Source organism: Mastigoproctus giganteus, chromosome 7 (assembly GCF_048544385.1).
Source record: "Mastigoproctus giganteus isolate SK-2022 chromosome 7, ASM4854438v1, whole genome shotgun sequence".
NCBI classification, from domain to species: Eukaryota; Metazoa; Arthropoda; class Arachnida; order Uropygi; family Thelyphonidae; genus Mastigoproctus; species Mastigoproctus giganteus.
The window spans coordinates 28,330,674-28,343,591 of record NC_143581.1 but is presented as its reverse complement, the minus strand read 5'-3'; the positions used below and the strand labels follow the sequence as shown (position 1 = coordinate 28,343,591).

The window sequence follows — 12,918 nt, the reverse complement described above, 5'->3', positions numbered from 1 at the left end:
GGTGCCGATTGTTGTTTTGTGAATTTATCAATGATATCAATGAAGGTATATCAGGTTTAATGTCCAAGTTTGCAGATGATACAAAGGTTGGCAGGGTTGTTAATGACACTAAAGACAGTATGCTACTGCAACAGGATCTAGAAAAGTTAGGCAGATGGGCTGAGAAGTGGCAACTGAAGTTTAACACTGATAAATGCAAAGTACTGCATATGGGTAGCAGTAACCCAAGAGAAATGTACCAACTCTCTGGTACTACACTCAGCTAGGTGGAGAATGAAAAAGACCTTGGGGTAATTGTGCAGTTAGATATGAAGTTCTCTGAGCAGTGCAGACAGGCTGCCAGAGCAAGTCATGGAGTTTTGTCAATGATATATAGGAATTTTGCTAGCAGAGACAAGGTGATTATATCCCTTTGTATAAGGCAATGGTTAGACCACATGTTGAGTACTGTATACAGTTCTTGGAGGCCTCATTTTTAGGAAGGACGTAGAGTGTAGAAAGAGTACAGAGAAGGGCAACCAGATTGGTGAGAGGAACAAAGGAGTGTGCTTATGAAGAAAGGCTGAAGTCCTGCAAGTTGCGGCATCTGGAGACTAGGCACCTGTGAGGTGATCTGATTGAGGTGTATAAGGCCTTGAATGGTTTGAGCAGGCTCAGTGCTGATGGGATACTTCCCCCTTCTCAGACTAAGAACCTGAGGGGGCATAGATTCAAATTGAGGAAAGATGGTTCTAGAATAGATGTGCAGAAGTTTGCCTTTAGCCAACAGTAGTTGATTGCTTGAACAGACTTCCATCTGTTGTTGTGGAAGTTGATAGCTTAAATAAATTTAAGGCTGAACTAGACAAATATTTGGAGTGACCAGATGGGGGAAATGGGAAGGGTTTTTTTTTGGCTCATGCTGTATAAGCTTGCTTTCTTGCATCATATGCCTCTGCTAATGCGTTTGTAATATTTAAATGATGGTCTTCAGTCATCAGGAACAATATGTAATTATCCAGTATTTGCATTTAACTGGGAAAATTCTTTATGAAATTCATCAGGAAATGTTGGAAGTTTGTCTGACACTGTTACAGATATGAATAATGTGCGGCTGGAGGCAAAAGTTTCATGAAGGATGGGGGGGGGGTCTTGTGGTAATGGAGCTATCAAACCAATCTTTCCGATGGCAACATGGAGAAAATTGTTGCGGGCAACAGGAGATGAACAGTGGATGAAGTGACAGCTACAGCATTTCTGCTGACCCAGAATGAGCAGGGTGCCAGCTTGGTGGGGGGGGGTTCCATGGCTGCTTGCTTTCTCAGGAACAAAAAGACATTCATGTCAAGTTGTGTGAAGAAGTGCTCACTCAATTAAATGGTTCTTCTCTTTGATTGTAATGATAGATGAGACATGGATTTCACTCTTCAATTCTGAAAGGAAGTGTCAGTCTACCCAATGGAAGCATGCTCACATAGTTCTGTGTTGCTGCAAATGCAGAGAAAATGATTGGTGCTGTTTTCTGGAATATTGATGGAATAATCCTTACACATTGTATTCCCAAGGACAAGAAACACATATGAAGAGATTCCAAAGGAAAGTCACCAGAAAGCATTTCAAAAGAAATGTCCACACAGACAATCATATTTGATTCCTTCAGGACAGTGGTTTGCACCTTAGCAGTTTGTCCTATCATACTGCTAAGGTGGAAAATTTTTTTTACAGAAAACAAATTTGAAGTTAATCCACATCCTCCATACTCACCTAATATTTCATATTCACCATTAGAAAGATACAATATAGCCCTAGTAGCCTATGTGTCGTTAAACTCAACAACAACCATACTCACCTGACCTTGCACCTGGTGACCTTTGGTTGTCTCTGATGATGAAGGATGTTCTCTGTGACAGAACTTTTCCTAGCCAACAAGCAGCTGCTTTGGCCATTCATCAGTGGGCTAAACACACCTTTGCAGCAGCCTTCACACATTGGAAGAAAATGTGTGAAAAATGTGTATTCCTTTTAAGAGATTATGTTGAAAAATTACTTAGTTTCATTTCTGTATCTAGTATATTTCATGAGAAATAAATTTGAAGACCTTATAACTGGAACATGCCTTGCAGAGTAGGAGAACATAACAAATGAGAGAGAATTAAAAAGGCTAGTTACTGATAAGCTGTGTGTGTATAGTGGATGAAAAGTTTGAAGGATTTGTGTTGGTTTATTTTTGCATACTAATTTAGTTTTAGTGAAGTAAATGTTTCCTGTTGTGTGTGTTAAAAGAAATATAAGAAGCTATAGTCAAGAATTGAAGATAAATGCTGTTTTATTTGCAGAGAAAATATATAGCCTTAAATTTCACTAATACAATTATATTAAAAAAAAAAAAAGGAAATAAAGCCTGATGAAGAATTCTATAATTTTTGAGGTAGATTTCCTACAGGACAAGTTTAAAGGTTACAAATAAAAGATAAAATTGTCTAAGGCATTCAGTGTAACAGTTAGTCAAAGGGATATGTTTGGTTTTAACTATAGTTGCTAATAAGGAAGTTATTTGAAGACTGTAAGTAAATGACTAGTGTATATGCAAGTAGTAGTATATTTGTAGGCAAGTAAAATCTCAGCATAATACAGATTTTGTTTTATACAAAGTGTGTACAGTCAGTCCTCGTATAACACATGTTTACATTATACGAATTCGATCATACATGATTTATAAATAGGGGAACGATATTGTATATAACACGAACCGAATTCGCTTATGCACAATTCGCCTTTGTGTTTACAAGAAATGGCAGACAAATGTGGAATCACATTTGTCTGCCATTTCTTGTAAACACAACACGATAGGAACGAAGAGAAGATTCTGAAAATGTATTTGTTTTTCATATCAGTGAAGAGGAAACACATTTCACCATAATAACGTAAGAACCCACACAATTCCAGCTATCGGTATTATCGCAAATGCAATTAGATCGTGGTAAACATGATCTAATTGCATTTGCGATAATATTTTGAATATAACAATTTCCATTTGCATTTCTGCCGGTGAAATTTTTGATTCCACCAGCAGAAATGCAAATAGAAATTGTTTTATTGTAGTAACCCTCAGAAATGTGCTTTAGTAAAATGTGAGGTGTTAATAGTGTGTTGCTGCTTTTACGGTGTTGTTTATTCAGTTGCTACACGTGCGCATCTTTGTTTATATGTATCAAGCATGGCTCCTCATTTTGTAATTGTGCTTTATTCCCTAAAGATGAGTAAAATACTTAAAAGGTGTGAAAAGGAAGTGTCTGGTGAAGATACTACATATTCAGAGAGAAAAAGAAAAGCAATATCGATAGACAGAGGTGGACTGGTTCAAAAATTCTTACGGGGAAAATTTGTAGCAGCCTCATACTAGTGTTTATGGCCAAAATCACACCGGCCTCTGGCTCACCAGGGTTTCCCCAGTAAGGCTTATGGCCAGTCCACCTTTGTTGATAGAGAAAAAATATGAAATTGTTGAACACTAAGCAAAATGAAAGACCATGTGATATTGCATGTGCTACGAGCCCAAATGAGGCAATGCCAAGAATTAGAAAGAATACAGAGAAAATAAAAACAACTTTCATAGCAAGAACAACTTCAAGTGTAACAAAATCCATTATATCAAGATACAAAGAATTGGAAAAGAAGACGTATTTTATTTCGATTATTTATTGTGTTCGGTAATGTTTTAGTTACAAATGTGTGTTCAATCTTGGGTGGTCAGCACCTAACCCTATTTTTCCCATAGGGCCTGTTATTTATATTGCATGAGGGTTTCTAGGAACACAACTATCGTGCTATACGAGGACTGACTGCATTTGTCTTTTATGACATGATTATTAATATTTAAGAATATGAACTAGTTAGTTGAAATAGATTATCAGTTGTAACTTGAGAACTTGATTCAAATGAAACTGGAGAAATTTAATTGCTTGGTTTTTCTGTAGTTTAAATTAACCAAGAAAGAGTAAAAGGAGAATGGACATATCTTATGAGTGATGTATCCAGGGGCTTGATTTCCACACGTGCAATTTTTAAAATATATTATTAGTAGTAGTGATGGTGGTGGCATACGATGCAAGAAAGCAAGCTTATCAGCCAAAAAAAAAAACCCTCACACATGACCATCCCCCACCAATAATGGCTAGTTCTTCCTTTAATTTATTCAAACTACCCACATCCACAACAGATGCAAATTTGTTCCACCAATCAATCAATCACCTGCTGGCTGAAGGCAGACCTCTGCACATCACTCCTGTAACTGTCCTTCCTCAATTTGAATTATGTCCTCTCATGTATAGTCTGAGCAAGAGGAAGAATGCCATCAGCACTGAGCTTGCTCATTCCATTCAAAGCCTTAAATGTTTCAGTCAGATCACTTAACGGGTACCTAGTCTCCGGATGCTGCAATTTGCAAAACTGCAGCATGTATTGGTAAGACCACCCTTTTGTTCCCTTCACCAATCTCGTTGCATTTCTCATCCATTCCAGCAGATCTACATCTTCCTAAAATTAGGCTTTCAGATGTCTATGCAGTAATCAAGATGCGTCAAGAATCATTGTCTCGTTCAATGGGATAAACACTTCCTTATCACTGCTAGAAAAATTCCTGTTTATCATTGACAAAATGCCATGAACTGTCCTGGCAGTCTGAATGCATTGCTCAGAGAACTTCTGACTGCACAACTATTTCCCCCCCCCAGGTCCTTTTCATTTTCCACTACCCTGAGTTTAGTACCATACAGTTGGTATGTTACCCTGGGATTACTACCACCCATATGCAATACCTTGCATTTGTCAATGTTAAACTTAAATTACCATTTCTCAGTCCATCTGCCTAATTTTTTTTTAGATTTGTGGCAGTAGCTTACCTCGATTACTGTCATTAACCATCCTACCAACCTATGTATCATCTGCAAACTTAGACATTAAGCCTGATACACCTCCTTCAATATTATCGCACAACAATGCATCCAGAACTGAAACCTGGGGAACTCCACTAATAATGTTATTCCACAAAGAGCAGGGCCCATTAATAAACACTCCCAAGTATCTTTATCAGTAGTAGAACTGGAATGGGTTCATGCTCTTGGAAATTTAGTCTTGTGCATGCCTTACAACTGAGCAATTTTATAAACTTCACTTATATAAAACTCAAAACAGATTTAACTCTTAAATTAAAGTCTTAATGTCATATATTGTTCTCCTCAGCTGTATAATCTGTATTGTCTCACATTTGACAGCAATTCAGGATGCTATAGCTTTGCCCATTCACCACATAAAATAACAGAAAATACAATACACAGTATTGAAATCAATTTCATTTTTTGTTTTAATATTTTATTTTAATTTCACTTACTGAAGAAACAAATCTGTAGATAAAGGTACAAAACTTTTATGCCGAATTTAATTAGTTTCTTAAAATTAATTATGAAATTAATTAAAATTATTAATTTCATAATTAAAAGATAATTTGTTATGCACATTGTTCTATGTATGATTCCTATTCATATATTGAAAAACTTTTTTTTTGTTTTTTTTTATGTTGCAATATGGCCATAGCTACTGATGTGCTATAAAACTCCAAATCACTCGCTTCATTTTGAATGATAATTTTAATGCATAATTTTTTCTTTTCATAATTAGAAACTGGAATTTTTAAGGCTGCTTGGTTTGACTACCCATGCCAAGAAACAAGGTAAGCTTTTTATTTTATTTTATTTTTTTAAATACACAACCCATTCAGAACAACTAATGTATCCTTATTTACTTTTGCTTTAACCTTATGCTGTATTCCATATAAGATGATATAATTGTTATAGATGTATTTTATGACCTGTTTTCATTAACTAAATATGCTATTCTTGAACCAAAAAAAGTGTTAATGTCATTAAATATATTTTTGCTATAGATCTGTTACTGGACAAATATATGAAAAGAAGACAAATACTCAGGGAGAAGAGTATGACTCCACCTTTGGAACTAGAAGGGAAAACTGAACCTAATAATCTATGTAATATTAGCACTAATTTAGATCCACTATCAGAAAAGCTTCGCTTAGAATCAAGTCCAGCAAAAGTGCAGTACATCCAAAAACTTGAATTATATCCTGTTTCACATATTAAAAAAGAAGGTAAATTCTACACTGTTATTTTAAACCTTTTTAGTGAATATGATGTGTATTGTTAAACTATATTTATTTAAAATGTTTTTAAAACAATCTTGCTAAATATGAGCTGCTTATTAAGATGGTATTTTTCCATTTTAGAAGCTTAACAGGTGTAGTAAAAAAAGTTATAACAGTAGGCATGTCATCATATAGTCATCAACCAGTTCTTTTGGGGGGGGGGGGAAGAGAGAGAGAGAGAGAAAAGCAAGAAATAGTTTAAAATTGGGTACTTTAAAATTTTATTCTTAATTCTGACATGATAATAAGAACAATTAATGTTTAATGAAAACAATTATTAGAGGGGGAAAAAAAAAAAGGAAAAAAAATTGTCAAGTCTCTCTCTTACAGCCAAATCAAAGTGGGTAAAATCAAGGCGGGGGGAGTGGAATAAAACTCTATGGAAAATTAAGACAGGAGTAGTTATGGAATGCAACTTTTGCATAAACATGGAGAATAGTGAATTTTTCACACCTATATTTTTTTATTTTAAAATAAATAACAATTCAGATAAGAAGTGAATACCATTCTTGAGGAATATTAAAATTAATGCTCATGTAATTTTATAAAGTTGTTTTTTTTTTTTTTTTTTAATTTTTGGTTGCTTTGATACACCAGTATATCCATTAGAGTTATAGGTGGTTAAAGACATTAATTCCTTTTTCTGAACTTGCATACTCTTATCAGCTTGTATGTATATTGTTTTGGGGTGGAAGATAAAGCTCTACAGGCTTTGTATCCTCCCAACAAAAGGATGATGTGACTCTCTCCCCTTTTAAGTTTGTTTTATATATAACAATTTATTATAATTAGCTACTTTAGTCATTTAAACAAAAGGCCACAATAAAATAACTTTTATTTATGTAATTCCACCATATATATACATTTATCTGGAACAGTATAATAAGTTGAAGGTAAACAAGTTTGTTGAAATAAAATTAAACTAAATAAAATCTATAAAAAATTCTGGATGGCGTAAGTCAATAATTCTAAGTTTTACTTGACTGTTATTCCAACATTTAAATAACATGTAATGAGATAACGTAACAAATAACATATAAATTAAATAAATAAAGTGATGGAAAGCACAATTAAATTTCTTATCTCTAATTGGAAAAAAAAGTCATGCGCAAATTTTTTTATACCCTTTCTGAACAGAGGCATTACCCAATCTATGGGTGGTTATCCTTTAAGATTTGGTGATGGTAAATTTCTGTATTTTAATGAATGTTTTGTAATACAGTGAAAGAAACTCTTAAGAGCAGAATACTTTCATGTAGAGGGTTCCATATACTTTTATGAAAGTATATGTAAGGCTGCCTCAGTAGATGAGGCAATAAAGCACTTGCTTCAGGTGTGGAAGAAACAGAGAACAGAGAGGTACCAAAATTAAGGTTTACTTCATGTGTCAAAATCATTGCTTCTTGTATTACTATGACTGATTATGTATGGGATACAAATTGCATATCAGTTTATTGGTACCTCCTTGTTCTGGCCCTTTTGACTTTTCCCCCATTGCAAATGGTTAAAAAAAAAAAAAAATACAATACATTTTACCGGTACAAGATCTCTGTTCTAGAAATCTGTTGTAAATATCATCAACTTTGAATCTTTTTCTGGTCAAATACTTCTTAGGTTTGTCCTTGATTCTTTAAGTTTGCTGATGATCATTTATCTATAACTTTTGAAAACACAATGTTATACCATTATTTAAACAGAATAATCCTTTGAGTATCTTTTTCTTTCAATCTTGGTGCATTCATCAGGTTATTAAAGTCTCTTTGAATCATGATAAAAGGGTAGCATTGTTTTTTTTTTTCTTCACCTCACTGTATTACGAGTCATAGTTACCTAATAGCACTTTCTTGTTTCTCCAAATTGCAACGATTCTTGATGCCCTGATTTCAAATTTTTTGAACACCAAAATATCTATTAAGATTCTGTAAAGTATTGCAGTGTCTAAAAATTTCTGCAACTGTTTCATTCCTTATAACAGCTATCTTTTCTTCACTTAAATAGGTTCTTCCTTTAACACCAGTTAATTTGAATTATATTTTACTTGAGACAAGACAGAGAGAAAAAAAAACAAAAAAACTAAGTTTGTTTTAGTGACTCGTCTCATAAAATAAAAGTTTGGCATTTACAATAAAACTACAGTAAGTGTATATGAGGATCAAGTGCTACTATCCAACACTGGAAGAAAGTAGGATAAACAGAAACTGCTATGACCATCACTCAAATTTTTGAAGGCTGTTATATCAAATATTTTTTGTAAATCCTCTCCTTAGAACCAAATAGCACCTTTATCAAAAAATAAAACTGTGGGCCATCAAGACAGCCCAAAAATTAAACATTATGTCCAGATTTGTGGTATACCTAGATTTTTTTTTTTTTTTTAACTGGTTTACTGTAGTGAACTGGAAAATATTTAATGTGTTATATTTGGCATAATTTTAAATAGATATATTTTGTCCAGCAGAAAAAGAAAGGCAGTGGAAAGTGATCCAAGAAGAAAAAAGGTTGAGGAACCAGCGGTATATAAAAAGTAAGAAACATTGTTTAATTATTTGTTTAACATCGTAAAAATGACAAATAAAATTTTTGATTTTCTCAATCTTAAAATTATCATAATCAGTTTAATATCATTTATAAAATTGAAGTTGCAGTTTTTGGACACTTTTTGTTACATAATTTTAGGTACTTAATGGAGGGGAAAAAAATAAATTTTTTAAACTATTTATCGGACAAATCGTCAGTAGATGTCCACTAAAGTGACTTAAATTTAAAAATAAAATATCTGTTAACATGTCAATGTGAATTTAGTATTCCTTCATTATTCTTTGACTTTCAATATTTACCATCAATTCTTTTGTTATAGAAGAAGTTTTACCATAAAAAAATTATAAAAGGAAAGTTTTTGTTAGGCTTCATGAAGTTGATCCTTGCAAATAATTATCAAGTGTTCCAAAGCAAGAATTTGAAATTGTTAAAAAATCAATGAGTTGTTTTGAAAAAGCACATGTGTGAAGCAAATGAAAGAAGGGTTTATTTTAAAAATACACATTTTCAATGTAAAAATGGATTTTTCACAGTTGTGCTCATAAAAGATCGAAAATTAAGATACATCATAAAAGTGAACAATTTTGAATTATTTCATGCTTTTATTCTAAGAATAGCAATGGTGAAAAAAGTCCCCTAATGTCATACTTTCGATATACCCAGTAAAGGGTTAAGAATAGCATATTAAAACTATAAATATTTATTTACTTCAATGCATTTACTACCTTTTCATTACACATATTTGAAACAATACTATATTAGAATGAGAAGGGCCTTCTAGGTTGGCACTAAGTGACATCAACAAATAATCTTGAATTATTTCATTGAATTTTTTGAAGAATTGAGTTTCTTATAATATGTCTTTGTAATATTTTATAGCCCTTTTTAACCATTTCTTAGCATGTTTAACATTTTTCAGCATTTATAATGCTTCTGGTTTTCAACTACTTTCAGAATTATTCCTATCTCTTATATGGCTTCATCCAAGCCATTCCTGTAATTTTCTCACAATCTCATATGCCTGTTTTAATGCTGCAGAAAGCAAGGTTTTGCACTTGGGGAATAGCAATCCCAAAATAACTTGTACATCAGGAGAAGCTGAGTTAAAAGACAGTAGAGGAAGAAAGAGATTTAGACGTTACTATCCAGGTGGACATAAAGTTCTCCAATCAGTGAAGGCAGACAAAAAAGAGTGCCCATGGTGTCCTATTTATGATGGATAGGACATTTTTGTAGAGATAGGAAGAACAAAATCCCACTGTATAATGGAATTGTGAGACTGCACTTGAAAGTACTGTGTCCAAGTATGGAGACCACACCTGCAGAAAGAAGTCGAGCTTCTTTAAAATTTTACTATTGTGAGCAGCTGTGAACAAAAAAAAAAAGAAAAAAAAGGATTTAAAAATAGAGAATGTAGCATTAGCTTGTCAGAAAAAAAAGTTCATTATTTGTAGGATGCAGACTGAAGAGCTTTTCTGCAAGCACCCTTAGAAAAGAGTATCACACGTTAGGGGAGGGGTGAAAAATGTGCTAGTCAGCTGGTTATCTAGGTGCCCCACAAGATTGTAGAACAGCCCCCATGTGATCTTTAGCACTACACCAAACCAGTCTTTGCTCCTGCCCAGCTCCTGGTGATGGACCTGGCAGTACGGTTGTTTGCCACTGTTAAAGATGCAATGAATTATTTTTTAGATTTTCCAATTTTAAATTTAAAAACAAAATTTGGTTAGCTTTTGAATTTAAAAGCTAACTAAAATTGTTGTCAATTACTGCAAAAGAGAAATTTTGTATAAACAAAACATCTTGTATTAAAAAAAAAAAAAAAAAGTCCCAAAGTTGAAGAAAAAGAATGACAGAACTCGTGTCATTTATTATTTCATCATTTACTCACCATCTGAGTAAACATAAGGAGGTATCTTTACGTTTATGTGAAGGATAGGTTTAAAAGTCATCACACAGAATGCACTTATCTTGCATTTTTATTTTCAAAAATATTTTCACTATTAAAGTTTTACTTTTTTCTAATTTGTTTGCTTATCTTTGTATTTTATGTGAAAATTAAGATAGTGTTAAGTTTTCTTCATTTATTAGCCTTAAATATGATAGTGATGTAGGTAATTTTTGTTGTTCAGAAAACACACATTTTTGCAACTTTTATATTTTACTGACATATAAGTTAGTGCAATAGCATAATTTCTATCTGCAGTAAACCAACGAAGTTGTACAGTGGCATCATTTCACATATCTCATATCATGAAATCCTTCACAATGAGTTGCCTATCTCATTATACTTCGAATAAGTTGAGAAGACTATTGTTACTTATTCTCAGATGGCAACTTGTGAAGAATTTCACAGTATGAGATGTTATAATGATGTAGTAGTAGTAGTGGCATGTGATGCAAGAAAGCAAGTGTATGAGCTTATGCAGCATCAGCCAAAAAAAAAAAAAAAAAAAAATCACACCATTCCCTCCAAAATGCCTGTTCAGTTCCTCCTTAAATTTATTTAACCTATCAACTTCCACGACAGATGGAAGTTTGTTACAGCAATTAACCACCTGCTGGCTAAAGGCAAAAGACATTACAACACACAAAAGAATGTAAATTTTACTTAACCACTCTGATTTTCACTGCTTCAAATGATACTAGAACTAAAGGACATAAATTAAAATTATGTCCTTTAGCTGACTAGTTGTAAATTATTGGAATAAGTTACTACAACTGATGGTAGAGGCTGGCAGTCTGGGAAATTTCAAAGGTTAGCTGGATCAGTACCTACTTATTAAGCGGAACATGTAAGAAGGGATTTATTTTATTTGTCTGGTTCAACAAAGACTTCCTTGCAACATATTTAAAACAGTAACAGTGTTTCTATGACACAAAGAAAAATTCTGCATTGATCAGGAAAAATCAAAAATTTAATATTTCAGTGAGAAATATTCAATTTATTAACCCATAACTTTTTATTAATTGGCATCCCTCTCTGCACCATAAATTTGTCAGATTTAGGTATTCTGTAAACTGTCTAGTTTCAGAGCATGAACATGTGTACTAGTTCATGATTGATTCAGGACTTAAAGAAATTAAAATAGTCTTTAAGCTTCTTGTATGGACCAAATGAAAGGGTAGGGAATTCTAAGTTTTTTCAGGGATGGCTTGCTGGCTTTATGCATAATGTGATATTTTTTATTATGATGTGTAGTAGAAATAATTATATGAAGTGAAGAAAACCACAAAATTTAAAAGCTATTCAGTTTTAGAATATTTTGATTATATCAAACAACTTCAGTAGAAGACAAGTATTTATGGATGCAGAGTCTTTTACTTACTATTGTAATATAGTCATTTTAAGTTTTATGTATGGGTATTAATAAAAATAAATAAATTGAGGATTTTATGGAAAAAGCATAAATGAATTGCAATAATTAGGCTTACGCGTTTGCCTCTCTTCAAACAACTTACTTTTTTTTTTTTTTTTTTTTTTTTGGGAGGGTTTGGTGGGGGTGGAGGTAAGCCTGCCAGTATATATTGACTGAACTCTATCTGGTAAATTAACAAATTATTATTCCTTGCCAAAATCATTCTGCAGGATATATTCTGGAAAAAATGCTATAATACTCCAGCTAAAATATCCTAAGTATTTTAATATTGATTAATTTTTTTCTTAGAAACAATTTGCATAATTAATGTACATCTATTTGTAGATAATGAAAATCTGAAGACTTTAAAGAGAAAATTAAACCATCATCCTAATGGGCTTTTAGTAGATAACAGTGATGATAATCTTCAGCCTCCTTCAAAAATTGCAGGAAGTCCCAGTGCAGTTTGTGTAGGTTATGCACAAAAAAATGGTAAGTGAAAACTTGTTATGTGTATATTGGCTGATTCTGTTATTATATTTGTAACCAACAATATTGTTGTTGAAAGTATTATCATGTGTTTTTTCTTTTTTTTTTTTCATTATTATGCATGGGCATAAAACGTTTTGTATGGGAAAGTGGAATCCTAGTTATTTTAACTTTATCCAATTAATTGGAGGAACTGGGAATAATTATAACCTTTTTATAGAATGAACAGGCTTTGATATGCAATTACAATTTGAAAAAGATTATCTGGCTAAAATATTAATTTTTATTTAACTTTCCATCATTTGCATGCAAATCTGCTTTTTTTTTTTTAAATAA

At 32.7% G+C, this 12,918-nt stretch overlaps 1 protein-coding gene across 1 annotated transcript in view; it reads left to right on the top strand.

Annotated features, from left to right (window-relative positions):
• The window catches only part of LOC150082762 (uncharacterized), a 60,636-nt gene that overhangs the window by 27,919 nt on the left and 19,799 nt on the right, over positions 1-12,918 (top strand). The window contains exons 5-8 of the mRNA XM_090378273.1: positions 5,656-5,707; positions 5,921-6,142; positions 8,652-8,720; positions 12,439-12,585. Coding sequence (XP_090234399.1) covers positions 5,656-5,707; positions 5,921-6,142; positions 8,652-8,720; positions 12,439-12,585 — 490 coding nt within the window. The remainder of the gene's footprint in view (positions 1-5,655; positions 5,708-5,920; positions 6,143-8,651; positions 8,721-12,438; positions 12,586-12,918) is intronic.